Here is a 23720-nt window from a genome sequence, read left to right on the forward strand (position 1 = left end):
GACATATTATTGGCAGATGTAGAGTGACAACTGATATTTATATGCATTTTATGTAAGTAGTCTGTTATACAGTTATAAAGATCTCATTGATTTACATTACAAGCATCAGAATTTCATCCTTTATCACGCTGAGTAATATAATGTAGCGATTCAGTAGCGGAGCTATTTTATTAATAAATGTCGTGGGGCAGTGCTGAGAAGTTTCTGTGCTCCTAAATGTTTCTCTGTGTGTGAGTGACGTGTGTGTGTGTGTGTGTGTGTGTGCTTAAATGAAAACAGCACATTCATATAGAATGTGATTAAACTGACTTGGAACTACCTGTGCATTAAACGGTTTTAATGCACTCCTTCCAGCCAATCAGAATTGAGTATTCAGACAGAGACCATGGTATAAGAGCCATTAAAGATAAATATGATACTTTATATATATATTTTTTTTTAAACACATATGCAAACTGTTCTTTTAGATTAAAAAACAAATATTTTGTCTTAAGGTTTAATAAACTGTTCCATCAAAAAAAAAAGAAAGTCATGCTTTACAGGGTTAACTAGAGGCCTGTCCACTAACTCGAAAAGGCTTTAAATGTATCTATGCAAAAGTCCAAAAAGAGTCATGAGACTTGTTTGCTCTAAGAAACTCTTGAACTGTTCAAACTTCCCCCGTCCACTTATTTTTCCCCATATAGTGAATGTCATTCAGGAGAAAGATGAACAAAAATGAACGAGTGAACAAGAACATTAATGTAAATATCGAGGGCTTTGAAGTTAATGCATAAACAATTTCACTACACACACACACACACACACACACACACACACACACACATTATACAAAATAAATATGGTCAAAAGAATCGCAATGGTACTTGCTCGAAGCAAGAGAACCTTAATTGGTGTGTATATCAAACAAGCATGTTTGAGCTTCTGTTAACTGCATCTGATGTATGTGTTGATTAATGTTTATATGAAAATAAAAGCCTAAATTAAATCTACACATATAACTTTTGGGCCTCTACTGGTTCCAAAACATAACTTTCAATAGAAGATTGCTTCAGCTCTGTGTGAATGCATGTGGACCGAGGCACCAGTGAACACAGATAACAAGTAAATACATGGTTTGCAAGATTTTCATTTTTTTTTTGTGCACTCTTCCTTTTAATTGGTTCATCATGTAACACAATCATGTCTCTTGGATTAAACCGTTACATTTATTTGTATTACTTTTACGATGTCATAATGAACTTTTTGAAGTGTCAAAGTTGTGGTGGAATGAAATCTCTCAGGTTTCATTAAAAATATCTTTTCAATATTGATGTTCCGAAGATGAACGAAAGTCTTATAGTTTGAGTGAATGACGACTGAATTTTCATGTTTGGGTGAACTATCCCTTTAAGAGGTGTACGTCAACAGATGTCTCAAAAGTACTACTTTATTATTAAATGAGGAAAGACCTCAGTTTAATTCTGTTAGAAATATTAGTTTTTCTACTACATCTTCAGGACACTAAAAAGTTAATTGCTATATGGAGGGAAAACAAGAATAAGAAAATGGACAAGGGAAACAAGAAAAACGGACTTAAACTGCCAACAACACTGCTGTAGATTCAGTGGCTCGGTCTAAACCCTCCCGGTTTAATATGCAGGAGAGAAATGCTGATACACAAACTGACTGACTGTTCAGATCCGTTTTAGACCCTAGTGACTGATCCAAAAGGTAAGCAGCAAAATAATGCTGCATTCGAACATACCTTGTTTTAGACAAATTGTCAGGCAGAAATGCACGTATCCTTCATGGATAAGGTCAGGGAAATTGGAAATGCCATTTATAAAAATACACCGTAAAAAAAACGATTTCTTGAATTTATAAAGAAACAAAAAAATATTGGATAATGTTTTACAAAAAAAAAAAAAAAGTCTTTCTACTTTCAAATTTTACATTCAATTCAATGTGTTTTTTTGTTGTTGTTTTTTTTAAAGTTACAAAAAAAAAAAAAAAAAGTGAAAATTGGATCAATGTAAATCCTACACCAATGTTTTTCAGTGCACCTCATGCAATACTGAACAGATTCCCAAAATATTTCTTTCTAATAACAAATGGAACATGTCACCCAATAACTGCATGTGATTTTAGCATTTCCTGCAGTTTCTTGGTTGTGCTATAACGCCATGACCGTTGCCACGAATATCATTTCAAATCAGCCATTTTATGAGATTCCATTTTGGCGAAGATGTTTTCTTAGGAAAAAGTCACCTATGCGAGGGTTTGGAAAAATGTTGTCTTTGAGGGATGGAGGTAGAGTGAAGTACAGAGGATGAGTTTGGTCTGAAGGAGGTTGAGAGGATGAGTGCAATACCCAGATGGTGAGGCATATTCATGGCATCCTCCAGGAGCTGAGGGCCCTCACAGCAGCCATGAGGCAGGAGGAGAGCCGGAGACACTGGGGGACAGTGAGGGAGGGCTGCACAATCAGACCCTACACACACACACACACACACACACACACACACACACACACAACACAACGATGGATGGCAGGGTGGTGGTGGTGGAATCACATTACACACAAACAGGGAAATCAAAACACTTAAAGACACAGACACGACAGCTGATAATGAAATTATTTTCTAATAATCAGTAGCAGACGTCAGGATGATTTAAAGCAGTGGTTCTCCATCTTCTCCAACACAATATTCAAAGGCACTTCTCTGTATATTCAACTTCAAGATTTAGTTTTAAAAGCTGGATATTTTACAGTCGATTTACTGGATAAGAATTAAAAAAAAGGATTTTTACTCTTTACAATTTTGACCCAATAAACTAGAAAAATGTATATCCATAATAAAAATATGCATTGCGTTTTAGGATTTCACAAATTTACATGACTTTTATGTGAATTAAAATAAGAAAAATCGAGATTTTTTGTTGTTTTAGCTTATTTTAATACTTCTTATTTTACATAATTTTAACCCTCTGGTAATCTTCAGTTATTTTAGACCAAAACTTGAATTTTTAAAATGTTTCACAACATCGGAATGGTACAAATCTTTTTAGCACTTACTATATGAACACAAAAATAATTTGTTGATATAATTAGAAAATGGTCTTACAAGTCACACTTGTGATCAAAAATGACACCATAGTAAATGAATGAAATGAAAAGAGCAATTGCACACTGTCTATTTTGAGCTCAGAGGTCTCAAGTGAAGAACAGTCATCTTTAGGCCCTTTGAAAGTCTGCTGAGGCCCCCTAGTGGAGCCCCGGGCCCCAGGTTGAGAACCACTGATTTAAAGGAATGTTCTGGGTTAAATTCATCTCTCTATTCACAGAGTCTGTGGTAAGCTGTCCACTACCACAGACACCATTCCAATTATTCCAATTTAAATAAAGTAAATTAATTTACAATAACGCACTTACAATGGAAGTCTATGAAGAGTAAAGTAAATTTGCAACTTTATTCGGCTTCGATATTATTCAGCAAACATAATTAAGTAACACTTTATTTTAAGGTGACGTAGTTACATGTTACTGCATGTACTTACTATAGTAATAACAGTACATTATGCATAATTACTGTACAAGTAACTAACCCTGAACCAAACCCTAACCGTAACTCTATAGTAAGTACATTTAGTAAATTAATATCACTCAATACTTATCTGAATTAGTACAATGTAACTAAGACACCTTAAAATAAAGTGTAACCCATAATTATTATTTGAGCTGAAAATTGTGTTAAAACTAGGTAGAAAAAAAGGTATTTTCTATAATTTTTCTAGGTTTTAAGTTTCATTATAGACATACATAATATATATATATATATATATATATATATACAGGGTGCGATTTGCCGGGGGGGATGCGTGGGATTTCCCCCTTTCTGGTCAATGTATCCCTGCCTCTGCTTAATTATTTTTATCCCCGGTGGGGATAAATTTATCCCCCCCTCAAAGTGATCAGTGCTACTTCACTAGTGGCGAGGAGGATCACAAAACTTATCACGGATCCGTGGTTTGATTAAAGTCCATTTTATTTTAAAATGCGCTACTTTGACTGGCTCCGCAGCCTCTCTGTAATCACCACTCTGCAGACTCGCTCAATGTCCCGCCCACGGCGCTATATGATTGGTTACACCTCACGAGTAATAGCCTATCAACACTTGCGAGACGGTTGCAGGTCTTTTTTTTCGCCGCATATTCAGCATATTACTGAAGCGGGAATAAACATCACAGTCTGATTATCTGTTTCTATGATGACAAGCAGCCCAGTCACACCACTAAGAATGGCCGAAGTTACACATACAGTGTTTTACTCAATTGAGGCTAAACGCAAAGGTTTTTTGATTACTCACTCAATGTAAAGACGCGTTTACGCGCGTCTAGAGGTCCTGGGCGCGAAGGCGTTTCGCGCGGCGCGGTAGACGCGAAGCCCGAATGAGGCGAATTGACTTTGTCGGCCCGGCCCGACACATTAAGTGTAATTATGAGCCCGAGCCCGATTTAAACCCAGGGGTGGCGCCAGGGAAGTTGAGATGAAGCAAAGATGAAGTTGACGATCGCCATCTCCGTAGTGAATGCGCATATATGGATAAATGCATGGATTACATCAGAGTGTTGCCTATTTCTTTTCGTTTTGAATTGTTTCGTTTAAAGACATTTCAAGCTTTCTTTAGATATATTTCTTAATATTCTCTTTGAGGCATACACTTAGTTTCGGTTAATTTATGATGAGATGAGCTCCAGTTAACGTGCACTGCAAGTGACCGCGGCGCGCCTCTATGATTATAGCCTATGTCTGCTATATTTGCTTCTTATTTATTAAATACATGCAATTCGTTGATGAAAAATGTATTAAAATTAAGATACAATTTATACAAAACGAAATTCACTTTAAAGAAAGGTTTTCTACAAAACAAAACTTAATGAAGTGGTCAAAATCATGTCTGACCCACTCCAAGTCTCCCGATATAGGCTACTGCACATCCTATCTTACTCGTGCTGTTCACTTTTCATAAATCAACATAGATGGAAAAAAATAACATTATAATATTTTAACAAATATGAAACTAAATGAGCTTATTTAATGGCTACAACACATATAGTAGGCCTACAGAATCTATGTACAAATTGCTGCACATTCATTTACTGCTTCTGAATTTTGCACACATAAGTTGAAAGGCATTTGTTTGTGCATAGTAAAACATATCTGCAACATTTATCAAGTTCACAGATAATTGTGCGTGCATTTATTAATTATTATCTTAATGAATAATGCAACAAGGACAAATCATGTAAACTGCCTTGTTTGTTTATTCAGAATGAAATGAACAAGAATGAACTTTGGATGGCCTAGGAGGAGTAGGCCTAGTAGGCTACAACTCTAATTTAATTCAACAAGGTTTTAGAATATAGAATATTTTTTAAGCAAAATAAATATTTGTAAAGTTTATTATCCCGGGCCGGTGTGATGCGTGCGAGTGGAGGAGACGCTGAGCATGACACGTGACGTGTTGCATTTTGTAACACAAGTGCTGGATCAAGGGCCCGGAGAATCTAAGCTCTGATTTATCTGATCCTGTCTAATTAGCTTTGATCCATGTACTGCTTTTCAGAATGTCACCAAGTACAAATATTTATGTAATTTTTCAGCGCGAAAACTCTAGCTAGCTGGGAACAAAAGGGTCCAGAGCAGCAAATGCAGTGAATGAAGCTCATGTTCTCATGATTTATTTTTATGAATAAAAATGTTTCAAAACATCCCCCCCTCTGTTTTTTTCACAAATCGCACCCTGTATATATATATATATATATATATATATATATATATATATATATATATATATACACACACACACACACACATACACATATATATATATATATATATATATATATATATATATATATATATATATATATATATATATATATATATGGGGCAAGGTAAACAATCGGTCGATATCTGGGTATTTTGAAATCAACAACGGTTAATGGAGATGCCCACATGACCAATTAACAGTTCTGTTGAAACAATTCTAAAAATCTACCAAAAATCTTTATGAAAAAACGATTAAGTATGCAGGTTTCTTCAAGCGTCTTGGAGACGTTGCTGCAGTTCTTCTGGATTTAGTCTGTCTCAGTTTCTTCATGTAATCCCAGATGGACTTGACGATGGTGAGATCAGATCATACCAGCTGTTGTCAGACTCCTTGTGCATACAGAAATCTCACTGGTTTATTACAATTATTGGCAAAGGAATGGTTGGCAATGTAATGTTTCCTACCGAAACACTACAGCAAAAGATATAAACAACTGGCTTAAAACCATTTTTCGGGGGTGAAAATACTAACGTGCTTAAGACTTTTACACAGTACTGTGTGTGCTTCAAAACAGAAACATTTCAATTACTTTTCTTACTGTGCCTGCCTATGTGATTTACCGTAATTACTTGATCGAAGACATGGTTTGGGGATCAAGAAACGTTAATTCTTATTACAGTATTATCAATGTTTAAAATAATTGTGCTGCTTAATATTTTTGTGGAAACTGTAATGTTTTTTCAGGATTCTTTGATGAATACATAGATAACAGCATTAATCTGAAACAAGCATCTTTTGTTTAAATCTAAATGTGTTCTTGCTTTTATTCCGGAGGTGTACAATCACCTCATAGACTTCCAGTGTTGAGTGTTGAAATTATTGTCAATAAAATGACCCTCAATGACAGAATAACACAGACGCTGGTGTATTTATCCCAGACTATTCTTTATATCATATGCCGTGCTGCTGTCACCTGCTCACATGACAGACACTGACACCACAGTAACGGGTAACAATAACAAACACATTAAGAGCAACACAAGCGCAGAGGCTGACAGACTGACAGGAGGTCATTACGGTGGTAGTGTAGGAACACAGAGGGGTTCTGGTACCTGCCAGTGCTTCAGTGTGGCTGAGCAGGAGACTCCTCTGGCTCACTGTGTCCGCTGTCACACTCATGCTCACGCTCATGTCATGAGTAGAGGGAGAGTCCGGCTCCTCCTCGACCGCATGCCACGCCAGCAGACCCACCTCAGCATCGTTCAGATAACCATTAGACGTCTCGCTGCTCACACTCTCACCTGACAAGAGAGAGGTTACACTGACATTAACATGCATTCACTTATTGTTGAGTTAATATTGACAATTATTTATAATAGAAAGTCACTCCTTTTGATATTTTTACTGTACTGTATACTAAAGCTTGACCCTGTTTTTTTGGTTTTGTTTGTTTTTTCAATTGTATCAGAGCTGCACGAATCTGGATAAATTAAGAATCGCAAAGTTTTTGATAATTTACTTATATTTTTACAGGTTCGGACAAAATGTTAATTGCTGCAGTGCAGTCTATTTTAAAATATTAAATTGAATGAATTATTTTAAAAAATGGTTTAACTGAATGATTCAATAACTCATAAAAACATTGAATTCATAAAGACATTGAATCCACCTTGTTTCATTACAGGATGAATCAGCGTTTTTGATCGAATCTCTTGAATGAATGATTCAATGACATAATTTTTTTTAACAGTCACTTGTCGGCACCTACTGGTGTAAGCATGTAATTGATAAAATTTGTATCTGAAGCGCCAAGTTACTTTCAAAAGGTGATTTGATCGTTACTTTAGACATAAGTAGCATAAGTTTCCACCCAAAGTTGCGAATATAATACAAAATTGGAATATCGCATAAAACATTAGCGAATAAAGCAACGTTTCCATCCCATGTGTTCAAGAGAACAAAATCGTCACTTCCTGGGAAATTGGTGCAAAATATCAGTAATAAACTTGCTGCAATAGGGGAAGAAACTGTGGCTCCTTTTCCTACATCATAAATGACCTCAGAGCATGCAGACGATACCCAATAAACGCTGTCAAGTTCTCTCGTGTTGTTTGGGGATGCAATCATGTGAGACGCTTCTGGGAGGGAATTAAACCTAATCATTTTGATGACAGACTTTGGCTCAGGGCCTCAGGCATTTCAGAATTATAAAACAAATATTTGAGATACTGTGCATTAATGAAAATGTTTTGTTGCACATTGAGGGATTTATTCGGTAAATATGATGCACGTATGCACCATTGCACCATTGTAATTGATGCACGTCTTCTTATCGGATAAAAAATGTATCCACCTCAATTGAGAGCACAAGTTAATAAAAAAATATTTTAAAAAACTACACGAGCCCAACGCCGGTTTTGGTTTCAGTTTGGCTTTAAATTAGTTTGTTTTGGCTTGACGTTTATCTAGCTACTTTTGTTTTTCATTCTTGTTCTGTTCTGAATACCGTTAAATTGAAAGGATTTATCGAGGAGTGAGGGGAACTAAAATAGCCTATAGCTATGTTTATAGCGTTTTTAATGTTTGTAAACATTTTGCTTTATTAACCAGTATTTTACATTAATGTAATAATAAAATGTGACAATTTTTTGTACGCATCTTTTCTCTCAAAAGCTACATTTTATATGTGTAGATATATCCCTCGTTTTCATGTATTGAGGTATACAGGTACAAGCAAGCAAGCAGGAAAGAAAGAAAGACAGAAAGATAATATAGATATATCTTCTTTAAAGAAGAGCAATAGAAAGATGCCAGGAGTGATTGTGGGACAACGCTCACTTTTCTCACGCAGTTTATTTTTCAGGAATGTTGGCGCTCCATCTCCTGGATAATCCAGATCTGCTGGACTGCTGCTCCGCCGGATCAGAATCTGACAATATCCACAAAACCTCTATGAAACTTGCATGTGAAGAATCATTTAATGAATCAATGCCAATGAGATGCTACTGACCGTGGGAGCGTCACTCTCTCTTTTCCCAGTCGAGCTGCTCTCTGACACACACGTTCTGCTCGTATCTGCAGACTCATCTCTCTTCTGACCTGCATTTCATTCAGGTGTCCCACATATTAGAAATCGCACTACCTTCGATTTTCAAGCACATTTCTTCAAGCAGTCTAAAAGAGACTAATTCTTAGTTTATGTTGCATTGGCCAATTTGACGACTGTGTGATCAATGCAACGTCGTGTTTAGATTAATGTTATTTTTTTTAATGGCATCTTTTACTAAGTACTCAGAATCAGAGTCCTGCACGGGTCCTGTTCAGTAAATCCGCACCCGCCCCACAGCCGCAGTACTTAACAGAACACCCGACAGCAACACTCATTTAATTACGTACCCGACCCGGCCTGTTAGACATAAAGACCCGAATTGCACCCGCATTAGTTCCTAGCAGAACTTTCCACTTCCATCCAACGCTTTTACAGAATTGCGCTCTTAAGGCTTCAAGCGAAATCGAAGAACGAACTGATGTGATGTAATTTCAAACAAAATCAGGTCAAAACAAACTTTGTTTGCTCACATATTTCGAACTTTGTTTTACCCCTAAATGAAAGAACGATGGTAATAATTAACAGGAAAAAAAGATGAGAACGTGTATCCGTCGTGTAAACAATACAAAACTTTATTTTGAACAAATGTGCTTAAATCACACCATAGGCTACACAGACGCTTAGATGTCGCCATAAATTAATAGAACATATTGCCAAATATGAGCCTTTACTGTCATATAATATTGGGGATATTTTAGCGGGTTCACTCTACATTTAAATGCAGTTGTCTCTCCTGAAACTCTGCAGTGTATATGTGGCCGTTGGTTCTCTTAGAAGCTTGACATTTTTTAATTTTTTAAATTGTGAATAGATTATATACAGAAAGCGAGTAAAGAGCACTCCTTTATAATGACTGAAGCTGTCAATCAGTTCAGTTGCAGTGCGATTGGCTACAATGCTCAACACTGCAAATCGCGCTGTAAATAGAAACCTTTGATGGTCTGAACACATCCTATCAGTGTGTACCGAATTGAGTCAAAATAGTCTTGGCTATTGGACCCACAGTCCGCCCCAGCCTATTGATTCCCGACCCGCACCGCAAATGAGCAGGTAAATATTATTCCACCCGTTACATTAAATATTAGCAGTTCCCCCGTCAGGTGCCCGCCCGCGTGCAGGACTCAGCTAAGAGTGATGATACTGATGAGGCCCACCACAGTTTCATAGTCAACCAAATTTTTTAACTCCTCATAATAACATAAAAGGCGTTAAAAAACATAATATAGCCTCAGCTATAGATCATCAAATCACAAAAGGCTGTGATTTAATGAAATAAGTAAATAGTCTATTGCGCTGTCAAAGCGAAACACGGCACTGTGTTCATGTGATTTATAAACCTGTTTCTACTGAAAATGCAGTTGTATACAAAATAAAAGAGGGTTTAACTTTTGAAAAGTGAAGAAATTAAGACATAAGTAATGTATTTTACTACAAAAAAATAATAATTATTATACTTAATATTATAAAATTATTTTTTCATTTGCAATTATTTTATAGTGCAGTTGTATTACAATAGTAATATATGTATTATAATAGTAGTATATCATTGCCTTAGAGATATGCAAAGCCAATGCAAAGGTGTTTTACTTTCTGTAAATGCCTTCAGCTGTCAGTATATTAATGTGTGTAGTGTGTGTGATTGTGCTGGTACCTGGGAAGGTGTCGTTGATCTGCTGTGTGATGTCAGAGGTGCTGCTGCTGCGGGGCAGAGGACTGTCTGCATCCCCCATCTCACACTCGGACAGCTGACACTCCTCCACGTCTAGCGGACAAAACAGACACACTGTCAGCAATACTGCCCCTCATACGATCACCGTGCTGATTAGAGCTCGCAAGAAGAAAATTATATACATTGTCCATTCTATTTATTTTCATACTAATAGGGAAAAAATGTAATAACTGAAGTTTGCTACAGGCAGTTCTGAGGGCACTAATGGAAAACATTGTTTTTTTCTTCGTATTTGCACATTGATGGAAATAAAGTTAAAGAGTTGCATCATTTTATGTGCAGATTTCCGTGTGCTCTGCAAGGTGCTCTCACTGGCTGTCTACACAGTTTGTATGCTTCTGCAAACACACTAAAGTTACTAGATGCTCCACATGCTTAAAGCTGCAGTCCGTAGTTTTTCCTCTTTGTCGCCATCTCTGTTCGAAAACAGCAATTGCAGTCATTCGCAGAATTATCAAGTTTACGTGGGTTGTGCCTCGGCACGGCACAGAGCTGATGAATCCAGTGTTTTGAGGGGAATGTGCGGCTGTCAGTCGGTGTGGATACTGGCGTTCGCAATCACAGATTCTACTTTTTGGAAGTATGACCAACATAAGAATTTTCACCGGAAATGTCATCAGAACAAGTAAGTAACATCCACTTTTGTTCTGACCAACTAAGGGGAAAAAAGCATTGCAGTAAATCGCGCTGATTAAATCTAACGATCGCTTATCATATCACGTCAAACCGTGCAAATTATACTTTGTTCTCAAATTGTTAATGTTAACAACATCAGCAATGCGTGACTACATTTAATGCCCTTCCGATATTTATCCTTGTTTTCACATGGGCCGGTTGCTGTCTCTTTTTTTCTGTAGCCACTCCAAAGTCTGAAGTCTTTTGCATTTTACAACGCGGTTGTCACTGGTGATTGTCGTTTGAACCTTTCTAAGTTTAATTATATAAAGTGCTGTGAGAAAAGGCTATAAATCTCCACCTCCAACATCCTCACACTCATAGCCTACTAGCCGAGACTCTTCTTTATGTGGACAGATGTGACGTAATGACGCAAAGACATGCTCGAATTTCCCATGGAAATCCACCAGTACCACTGGAATTAAAAACATTATTACAAGCTCACCGTTTTGAATCGAGCTAAGGCAAGCAGAGAGTTTTAAACACTGGCTGGTTATGTATTTGCTATACAATAATTTATTAACCCAAAAAAGTTACGGACTGCAGCTTTAAGGACACTTTAATTGAATCTGTGAATAAAGCATGAATGAAGTGAGCGAGTGTTTCCATCAGTGCTCTCAGCACGGTCTGGAATGAAAATAAACCATGTCCTTATAAAAACATGCACACAATGAATTATCTGCCTTTTTCCTGACAATGCTAAATCTTAAATGAAAGCGAACGACAGCAAGATGGAAAACGGGAAAAGAAAGCTCTGTGAGAGAGGAAAAAGGAAGTTACCTGAGAGTCTGTGAGAGCAGTGAGAGTTGTGAGAGATACCAGGTAAGAAAGAGCTGACAGTGTGGAGGAGCATGGGCACACTCTTAGTGGCCGGCAAAGCCTCGCAAAGATGCACACAGTTGCTGATAGACTGACTTCGCTTAGCTGCCCACAGAAGCAGGGAAAGAGCGCGCAGGGGAGAGAAAGAGACAGACAGACAGAGAGACAGGGAAACAAATCAATTGCATTCTACAGCTGTGGTAAAAGCCAGACAATTTATTAAAATTGAAGTGTGTCATGTATGTGCCAACAAAGAGACCATTGAACAACTAAACTCACACCAATAGAGCTTACGCATCAGAGAAACAAGCGCACAGCCATCTTTTGAATTTCTTTTTTAACGTCCGTTTTTGCGGCGTTTCCATGGCATCGCTGTCGAAGAGTAATTAGCTGGTGAAGTGGATTTACTTATTGTAGAGTTAACGAAAGTGATCATGAGCGTTGTAATGTTTGAAGCAGATGTCTTAATAGATGTCAGTAGACCGGGAAGATTGTAAAACGATCGGTTCATTCGTAAATCTGCAAGATATTAGCTTTATGCTGTGGGAAAACAAACCGGAAGACTGAAAACAAGCGTAGCGCTGGAAAACGGAAGGGTTACATAAGGTATTTAGATCGATGAAGGGTTGATGTCGTTCTGTAGCATTTTAGCACTTTTAATTCCATCGTCTTAAAGTCAAATTTTTTTATATTTTTTTTTTTATATATATATATATATAGAATAAGGTAAAATAAAAAATAAAAAACATCAAGATTTTCTCAAGTTTTAATCTACGAAATAAAATACATCAGTAATTACATCAGTAAATATATCAGTAATTTCTAAAAATATTAAATTAACTAGCTAGTCATGACCCGAAACCAAAACCATATTGCTGCAAATATGTTGTTCAACCACGTTGGTTAATGTCACACATGTGGTGAAGTAATATTTTCTTTTAATTAATCCGTTTGAGATCGAATTGATGATTTAGTTTTTTTTGCTATAAATTACAGATATGGCATCTGAGGACTAATTCTAATTTTTCTTTATTTCCAGATTCATTCATAGACTTGTTCTTATGTACTAGATCACATACGCACACTCTTCAAAAACGGCTCTTTAAATCTCTTGACAAACTCAAACATGTAAATGAAATTCATATATAATTGAAATGAAAAAACTTCAGCTTGTTCATTCTGCTCAAGATAAGGATTTATTAAGTCAATAAACAAAATTAAGTCATGCAAACAAGAAACTGCTTCTAACCACAGGTGGAGAGAACTTTTCGATGTTGTTTGCGAATGTTCATTGGTACTACGGTTTCGGGAAACACTGACTCGATGAACTATGCTGATATTAACGATGGAAATTACGCCATAGTTGAATGCTTTGGGGAAACGCACCCCTGGTAAACTCATCCACTCACTAGTCGCTTTCACAGCCTCATCGCGTTTATAATCGCGCTCTTGCAAGCTACTCTAACTCGAACATTCAGGGAAAGAGTTGTTGAAGCTTAATGCTGGTGACGCTGAAGTCATGTGACCTTGATCTTATGTCTAGATTTTTAGTTTTAGCGATTGGATTTTGGCTTCAAAATGTATTAAAGTTGTGTTCATGCGTGAAGACTATCATGATGAACAAAACATGTTAAAAGATTAACAATTAAGTGCAAAAACACTGTTCATTCCCACCTCGTGCTCTTAGTTTTGATTAGAATGCATCACATCTGGTGATTCTGGTCGTGCGGTCGCATAATATTTCAACACAGCCGAAGCTCAAATTAGATCTGAAAATTCTACATTTGCATTTATTTGCATACTATTCTCCATTGGAAATGAATGACTTCAGTCTGTTATTCATTGGAGATAGTGGAAAAGGTGGATAAGAATGTCAGTCTGATGCAAGACATTCAACAGTCTACAACTATACAAACTGTCCATTAAAGAAAATAGTTGAACAACTTTTACCTCAGTGGAAAATAGAACAAAAGCACAATGAATTTTCTTCATGAGTGATCAGTAAGTCTTATTGGTTAAAGTAATATTACACCTTTCCTCTCCTAGAGCCTCAGGAACTAATGTATCAGTCACGTCTATGAACTATGCAGGGACAAGAGGTCCTTCTAAACCGAAGTATGAGAATCAGTAACAGTGAACGCTAATAAAAACACAGACTAAAATATAGATTCTGTTCCACGACCTCATGAAAGCATCACATCAAAGCACAACCTGAATGAAAGCTGTAAGCGTTCTGTTCTGTAAAGAGCATTTTCAGCAAACCGTATTGGTATTTTTAAGCTGAAGTCTAACAGAGGACACACTTTGAGGATTTCTAACCGTGCTCTCGTTCGGCTCGTGCCGTCCTTTGATACTCAATCCCCGAGCAGGAAATATGAAGCACATTATTTCAAGTTTTCTCTGCCAGCTCAGATAAGACAAAATATTAGCATTGTGTTTTTTGGCCACTCCATGTCACGTCTGGAGAAGAGCCGAGAAAGCGGAGGGCTCTATTATTCCTTCTACAGTGCGCTTTAATTACTGCCTTTTCTTTCTAGATTACATCGCTTTCGCTGAGTTACCTATTTATGCATATTAATGAGCATTAATTACGCTCTTAATGAAACTATCAAAAACAGGCAGGCAGTCTGATGAGACGGCTCTCCTAACGAGCAGGAGAGGACGCTGGGCCGTTTGAAGAACAATGTAGGAGAAATCCAATTAGGCAAAAGAAAAGGAGGGAATTTAACCCTCTGAGGTCGACAAACGCGCCGACGCGTTTTGCCGGATTTTCTCCACATTGTAGCACTATAAACTTAAATTACTCCATCATTTATGGTCATACAGAAAAAAGAAATATAAAAAAAGAATCTGTGATATTTCTCCTTTTGTATGTGTCCACTTACAATCAAATCAAAACATTGTGCTTTTGTAAAATAAAGAAAATAAACAGGGTGTGCTTTCTGCCTCTCCGTCGCGGTGAACTTTTTTTTCTTGAGCACGTCTATAAACTGAAACAAAACTAAGCGAATACTTGTCACACATTTATGAGCCATATACCTTTATAAACATTTAAGTGTGTACTTTTAAATGATCGGATTCAAAACGAAAACAAATATTCTCTGTTTAAGTAATTTGTATAAAACCAACAAGATGTCCAGCTTCTCAAACGCTTGCTCATTACAGTTAATTTGGCCACGCCTACTCGCGCAAAAGATATTCACATGCAAATCTCCACATGGAACGCGAACGCGCTCGTTACCTCAACAACAAAACACTTCACTTCACTTTTCGTCGAGTTTGAAAGACGTGCCTGAGCTTACATTGGATTTAGGCTACCTCAGAAGAAGAAGAACGCGATTTGAAGACAAGAAAGATAAGGTAAGAAATTCTTACATAGCCTAGTTTGTTATTGTTGCATAAATGTCACGTTGCAGCTGAACTGTTGCTAGATATATGGGGAATATTATAATATTTAGACCCGTGTTTACTGTGTTTGTGGATATCTGCTCAAACATAGATATGTTTATGGTAACCATAATGTTTTATATTTGAGAGTGATCGCGTTTGAATGTATCATATTTTGCAAGCGATCGCGTTTGAATGTATCATATTTTGCAAGCGATCGCGTTTGAATGTATCATATTTTGGATGAAAGCAAAACGCACCAAACGGCTTCATGTTTTTATTATTATCTCATTTCATATCATCATAACGGATGGAAACATTTGAAGTAACATGATAATCAATATATTTTTCTCTAGCTTCTTTTGGAAGATTTATAGGCTGCTATAGGTTATTTATTGTTATTATTATTTTATCCGCACTGCGCATATACCTTATGCCTACAAGGCACAACAAACCTGGTGTTCATTATATTATATATCGTTGGAAACGTGTGTGTGTGTGTGTATTCTGTGAATTTTAAAAAGGAATTTTAAAAAGCAATTTTAACCAGAAAAATCTAATATTTATTTCCAAAATCGTGCAGGCCTTTCTCTTGATATCAGTATGTTCACTTTTTTTTTTTTCAGGTCCCAGATGCCACTGAGGACTTCAACATTCACATGAGTCTCAGTACGTGAACATGGTAAAGTGAAAATCTTGGAAATGAAAGGTATGTACAATGTTTTTAGGAATGGCACAAAGGTCTCTGTCTTTGAAGTGCTTTTTTGGCATTTGTTGTGTATCTTTGGATTATGTTGTGTTGTAAATAAATCCAAACAATTTAAAAGCCATTATTTTTTAAATCTCCTCATTTACAGTATTGTGCAAGGTTGCTCAGAATGATAGGGGCCTGATAGCTCCTAATAGGGCCGTTAGGGGAGGTTCTTTGTCTTTCTCAGGTGAGAAAAGCTTACATATTAATGAGCTCTCGCATAAGGCTTTTTCACACAAAACACGTCGTAAAATTTTTAAATCAATATATTGTCTTATCTGAACGAGCAGTCAGGGTGATTTTCACATAGTTTTGCAGCAAATATTCTAGGCTACGTCATACAATTTTCAAAAGTCTTGTGAAGAAATAATCAGTATGGGTTTCATGGCCTTATTTCAGTGAGAATTTTTTTTTGTATTTTCAAAAACCACGCATAAATGTCATTATCTCAAAACTACAAACTTTTACATACATGCTGCTGATATATTATTGTAGCAGAGTTTGTGCTGAATACAGTGTAATTAGACTTTAGCCATGAAAATGTCACAAGTAACAGAAATAACCAGAAATGTCAGAGCATGTCAGAACACCTCCAGGGCCCAGAAAACAGCTCAGACCTCAGAGGGTTAAAGCCACGCCGTTTCATGTGCGCGCAAACACACACACACACACAATCGAGGATGTTTCTGGGGGCGGTGTGTGTGAGAGGCATCCTTCAGTCTCAAACACATCTGCTCCAAACTCAACAAGCTCTCCACTATAAAGAGATACAATCATCTCCAAACCAGGAGACAGTCAATGGAAAGTGTTTCTGCGCATGTCCATGCAAGGAGACAAAGAAACAGAAAATTCAAGCTTGAGAGAGAGTTGAACTTTAATCAGGGGTTGAAGTGACTAGTTGATGTGTGTGTGTGTGTAACTAGACTTGGATCACATGTGTTCAGCTGAACTTCTTGTATAGATGGTAACAGCAAGAGGAATATTCCTCTGTCCCAGTGAAGCTCCTCGCCCAATGTCATCTTTAGGGACATATGATTTACGCAATGCTGAAAATGCGGACAGAATCGCAGAATCCAGTCATTCAAATGTAATTTACAGTATAACGCAGAATTAAATGTTGCATAAATGTATTAATTAGGGATGTCCCGATCCGATCACGTGATCGGAAATCGGGCCCGATCGCGTGTTTTCAGACTCGATCGGAATCGGACGTTACCTCCCGATCAGGACTCGGATATATATGTATTTATATTCTCATTATTTTTTAACACCTCTATTATGCGGTGACACAGAGTTACGGCGGTTTCACACTGCACGCGTTATTAGAGTGTAAGCAGCGCAGGAGCAGTGCATATGGTGAGCAGGAGCAGGACACGCGCGTTTTGCTTTCATACTGGCAGCGTTTGTCACGCGCGGCTGAACCGCGGGTTGTGTACAGACAGAGTCTATAATGGATAAGTTGGCATTGCTTTTTTTCGTTTTCAAATACATTTAAGAGAAAAGACTTGTCAAGAAGCTTATTTTATTAATAATTTCATTTATATAACTTTTGGTTCATCTTTGTTTTTATTGTTATGGCAACAAGTTTGTTTTTGGACATTTGTTTTCTTTTTAAATTGCTGTTGGTCATTTGATTGACTGTTTAAAACACAATAGATATCATCAATGCACTTTTTGGATAAAACTGCGGTGTATTTTGGCCATGATCAATGCATTGTCACTTTAATTCAGCGTAAGCGGCACAGCAAAAATAGACTCGGCGCCGAAACGATCACGGCACTCCTGCTCTGCTCTGCTCCTGCTACGCACTGCCGCGCCACCTCTGCGTGCGGTGTGAATGCTCTAAAGCCTGGTTTAATCTGTTAACATGGGCGGCGAAAAAAATACGCGCTGCACGCTCTGCTAACAGTGCAGTGTGAAACCGGCGTAAGAGTTAGGAGGGCAGTTCCTAAAAGCACATTACTGGCTTTGCAAACACTGTGGCACTTTTATTTTTTATTTGTTTACATGCCTACCGGATATTTTAAGTTGAGGTGCTATTTGTTTATATATTAGACTTTTTTTTAATATTTACTGTTGCACTAAAGTCCAAAAGTGAAGAATTTATTACTTGATTGTTCAAGCTACCTCACAGAAGTGCTCTGTTTGTTAAAAGAGTTGTTGAATGTTAAAATAAGGTGAATTAAATAAAAAATAAGGAACATCCTGGATCTGTTTTTTTCACTCTTCTTTATTCTTTTTTTTTTTTGCATTATAGAAGTATCGGATCGGGACTCGGTATCGGCAGATACTTAAAATCAAATGACTCGGACTCGGACTCGAGGGCAAAAAAACCTGATCGGGACATCCCTAGTATTAATAGCACAGCTGTGCACTTAATCAAATTGTGATGTGTCTGTGAATATTAAACTGCAAAAACACTATTTGTTTAAATATGAAGTCTGCATATTCTTGGAGATTTTGTGTGAATGAGCGGCACAGGTTTGTTATCTACAAATAATCAAGCTTGGACAAATTGTGACGGAATTAAATATATTACTATTGTCCAGTAGAATGTACTTCTCAAAGTAATAATAATATAATTTTTAGTAAAACTTAATAATTATAATAATAATTTAATTGCATTTTAAAGGGTTAATTAATTAAAATTTTTTATTGAAAATTAAAATGTAATGTTTTATACCTTCATTTAATTACCCTAGTTTTTGATAATAAATTTGTATTAAATCACAAATCCAGAAAAAAATTAAAGTCAACACAAAATTTCGTAGTGCCCTATTATTATAAAAAAAAAAAAAAAAAAACTTTAACAAACTATTATAATGTTGATTTGACATGCTTTCTGATCATTAGAAATTTAATTAAACCATTAAAACAAAATCTATAAGAATTAAAACAGATTTTTGGACATAAAACAACATACCGGTAAACAGATGTCATAAGGCCCTAAAAATGTTTAATAAAATTCTGTTAAATTGTATTTTCATGATCTATTAGACATGCTTTTTGATTACAAACGTTTTTCTTTAACCATTCAAATGGAAAAAATAAATATTGAAATGATTATTTTTTTTATTAAATTTTTTTTTAACAAAAACAGAATTTGGGATAAAATAAATCAATCAATAAAACCGATTTCATAGAGCCCTACATGGAATGATGTTATCAAACCACCACGCAGACACCCGAGACGGTCTGAGCTCATGAGTCCTGAAGCGGGTTCTGACCTGAAGCTTTCTGCCTGACGTTGTTGCGAGCTTTCTCCACGGCAGGAGCTCCAGTGGTGGTGGCGCTGCGAAACCTCATGGGCTCCTGAGTGCCGCTCTGCTCTTCAGAGTTCCTCCAGCTCAAAGAGAAGGTCCGCACGCTATCTGCAGACTTCTGTGAGTCCTGCATCACTCCTGAAACACACACACACACACGTTGGGTTTTCATGTTTTATAGGGACATTCCATAAACAATGATTTTTATACTGTATAAACTCTATATTATATCCCCTAAACATCAAAAAATGTCCACAAGGACAAGGATTTTGGATATTGCCATCTTTGTGAGGACATTTTGTCCTCATAATGTAGGGTTTACCTAGACACACACACACACACACACACACTGATTCCACTATATTTGTTTAATCACAAAGTTACCTTAAAATGGTGTTTACAATTTTTTTTTATGACATTTCTGAGTAAAAGACATTCCATTTAAAATTAAGGAGTTGAAAATTAAGAGTTAATTGATCAAAAGGAAAGCCTGTGCCATTTTAGAGGAAATGCATTAATATCAATATATTTAATAAAATAAATAGTGTCAAATATAGTCAAAACCAGTGATGTGCACAAGTGAGGTCTGTTTCACACTAGACATAAGTAGAGCATAAGAAACAAATATTTTTCAGTAATAGGTCAAAGCATTTACACTGTATGCTGACGCGCTGCGGCATCGCGCTGTTTTCGTGTCTATTCTTGCTGCATGACAGTTGTGGTAGATTCTTCCCTAAACCTAACTAAAACTATCTGGGTCTCGTCTACAAATCGACGTCCCCGTTCAATAATAGTCACCTAACTAAGTTGTTCCCCTAAACTAGCTTACTTCCTGCGCAGGAATAATCGACAAACAGACTTAAGCAAATGTCCTTCAAATGCTTTAATCACGGCCAGGAGATCTTCCCGAGCAGTTCTCAGGGAATCTCTCCCAAGAAGCAAGGCCGGAGGATCTCAGACAAATTCCATTGAGAATCCCACCAGAAAACACGGATACAACAGTTTTTATAGAATCGAGAAAACAAATAAGACTAACATGTCACCTTCAATATGATTGGTTCAATTGGTTCAAAAGCCCCAACCTTTTCCCTCTGTCACTGGCACAAGCAAACTCTGTTTTTGTGATTACTTATCACAAGGTTTGAGAACTAGTCATCTGTTTCACTTCCCCTAATTGTTATTTATACACACACACACACAATCAAAGTCACAAGTTTTCCCCAAAGAGTTTGGAAACATTTAAAAGCATATGAATGTCGTTCCTGCAAGAAAAACAAATGTTAGTTGATTAATTAAACTTGATTAATTAAAAAAATCCATAACACAGTGCATATGGTCAAAATAATTATGGATCAACTTAGAAAAAGAAGCAATTTCACCATAAAAGTGTGTAAGTGAAGTCTGATGTGTCTCACACAGATGCTGTATGACTTTCAGCATTGTGTTAAAAAACAAAAATCAAAACAAAACAAAAACACTATTGTACCAGGAGTTGCAAAAACCACAAAAACACGTTTAAACTAAATTATATCTTAAGTAAATCATAAATCATACCATAAATCATCTTAATGCAATCATAAAAACTACATGACACCGCATGTCATACACTACCAGTCAAAAGTTTGGAATAATTAAAATGTTTAAATGTTTTTGATCAAAAATGTCAGTAATATTGTGAAATATTATTACAATTTAAAATAAATGTTTTCTATGTGAATGTATTTTACAATGTAATTTATTCCTGTGACCAAAGCTGAATGTTCACATCATTACTCCAGTCTTCAGTGTCACATGATCCTCCAGAAATCATTCGAATATGAAGATGAACAAACATTTCTAATAATTGATCATAGTTGTTCTGCTTAACATTTTTGTGTCAATCGACACAATTTTCTATAGTCAGCCTCAAGCTAAGATGCAGTTTTGCTTATTTTGAATAAGAATATAAAAATATGATATCTTTTATAGACCGTTTTATTATGCACTGCCCTAATTAATGCATTATGTTAGTTTAATATTTGTGAATAAAACACTAATTTTAAGTGCTGAGTGCAAAACTCAAGCTACATTTTAGCTCCATCAGCCTGCCCAAATACACTCCATGTAGTTTACACACACACACACACACACACACCTCTGCCACGCTGCTTCTTTTTCTTCTGCTCTGAGAGTTTGTCCAGCGGCAGGTTGTGGAGGTCGAGACCGTAGACGTAACGGGCCAGTACTGCAGTGAGAGAGTCCATGATGCTGGCCCACTCGAACACCAGCTCCTCCCAGTGGCTGAGAGACGACAGCACAGCCAGCAGGTCGTCCCACAGCTCACGGGATATAAACACCGTCAGGTTGGCCCGCACCCACGCCACGAAGATCGTCTGCAAATGACAGCAGCACACAAATCAAACATCAGATGATATCATGGATATCAAGCCATTTCAACTATATCATCACAATCACAATCTTACACGTATGATGAAGGGTAAAACAGTCTTGCGCTTTTCAAAGATTTTACAGTTCTATGTACAGATTTGGTAAACCCTATAGGAAGACATCTTTAAGGAATTTTAGAATTAAAGAACATTAGCTTAATGTTGAAATTCATTGATCAAATCGATTCTTACGACACAGGATATATGATCATTAACAGTGTAAACTACCATTCAAAAGTTTGGGCTTAGTTTTCTATTTTCTATTCAGATTTTCTAACGTTTTTGATAGCATTCTCTTAGGCCATGTTTAGCCAGCTGAAACCACTAGGCGCTCTGCTGAAAACACCTAGCTGTGGGCGCTTGAGAGCGTTTTGGCAACGTTGTGTTTTTTTCAGTTGGGACACTTTGCTTGTTATGATTCGGGATATCCGTGAAAGTGTTACTAGTATATCATTTCACCCATACAGTGAGGAAAATAAGTATTTGAACACCCTGCTATTTTGCAAGTTCTCCCACTTAGAAATCATGGAGGGGTCTGAAATTGTCATCGTAGGTGCATGTCCACTGTGAGAGACATAATCTAAAAAAAAAAAATCCAGAAATCACAATGTATGATTTTTTAACTATTTATTTGTATGATACAGCTGCAAATAAGTATTTGAACACCTGAGAAAATCGATGTTAATATTTGGTACAGTAGCCTTTGTTTGCAATTACAGAGGTCAAACGTTTCCTGTAGTTTTTCACCAGGTTTGCACACACTGCAGGAGGGATTTTGGCCCACTCCTCCACACAGATCTTCTCTAGATCAGTCAGGTTTCTGGGCTGTCGCTGAGAAACACGGAGTTTGAGCTCCCTCCAAAGATTCTCTATTGGGTTTAGGTCTGGAGACTGGCTAGGCCATGCCAGAACCTTGATATGCTCCTTACAGAGCCACTCCTTGGTTATCCTGGCTGTGTGCTTCGGGTCATTGTCATGTTGGAAGACCCAGCCTCGACCCATCTTCAATGCTCTAACTGAGGGAAGGAGGTTGTTCCCCAAAATCTCGCAATACATGGCCCCGGTCATCCTCTCCTTAATACAGTGCAGTCGCCCTGTCCCATGTGCAGAAAAACACCCCCAAAGCATGATGCTACCACCCCCATGCTTCACAGTCATCATTCTTCTTCCTCCAAACACGTTTAGTGGAATTATGACCAAAAAGTTCTATTTTGGTCTCATCTGACCACATGACTTTCTCCCATGACTCCTCTGGATCATTCAAATGGTCATTGGCAAACTTAAGACGGGCCTTGACATGTGCTGGTTTAAGCAGGGGAACCTTCCGTGCCATGCATGATTTCAAACCATGACGTCTTAGTGTATTACCAACAGTAACCTTGGAAACGGTGGTCCCAGCTCTTTTCAGGTCATTGACCAGCTCCTCCCGTGTAGTTCTGGGCTGATTTCTCACCTTTCTTAGGATCATTGAGACCCCACGAGGTGAGATCTTGCATGGAGCCCCAGTCCGAGGGAGATTGACAGTCATGTTTAGCTTCTTCCATTTTCTAATGATTGCTCCAACAGTGGACCTTTTTTCACCAAGCTGCTTGGCAATTTCCCCGTAGCCCTTTCCAGCCTTGTGGAGGTGTACAATTTTGTCTCTAGTGTCTTTGGACAGCTCTTTGGTCTTGGCCATGTTAGTAGTTGGATTCTTACTGATTGTATGGGGTGGACAGGTGTCTTTATGCAGCTAACGACCTCAA

General features: G+C 37.2%; 1 protein-coding gene across 3 annotated transcripts in view; it reads right to left on the bottom strand.

Moving 5' to 3' along the window:
* ralgapa2 (Ral GTPase activating protein catalytic subunit alpha 2) overlaps window positions 1-23720 on the bottom strand; it is a 191051-nt gene that overhangs the window by 80937 nt on the left and 86394 nt on the right. For 2 of the 3 annotated variants that reach the window (XM_084096035.1, XM_084096033.1), the window contains exons 15-21: window positions 21684-21921; window positions 19514-19687; window positions 10577-10687; window positions 8827-8915; window positions 8655-8745; window positions 6929-7117; window positions 2354-2473 (exon numbers count right to left, since the gene is read on the bottom strand). In XM_084096035.1, the coding sequence (XP_083952161.1) occupies window positions 2354-2473; window positions 6929-7117; window positions 8655-8745; window positions 8827-8915; window positions 10577-10687; window positions 19514-19687; window positions 21684-21921 (1012 nt within the window). The remainder of the gene's footprint in view (window positions 1-2353; window positions 2474-6928; window positions 7118-8654; window positions 8746-8826; window positions 8916-10576; window positions 10688-19513; window positions 19688-21683; window positions 21922-23720) is intronic. The other variant, XM_084096034.1, reaches the window with a different exon arrangement.

This window comes from Abramis brama, assembly GCF_963993115.1.
Source record: "Abramis brama genome assembly, chromosome: 21".
In the NCBI taxonomy this organism is placed as follows: Eukaryota; Metazoa; Chordata; class Actinopteri; order Cypriniformes; family Leuciscidae; genus Abramis; species Abramis brama.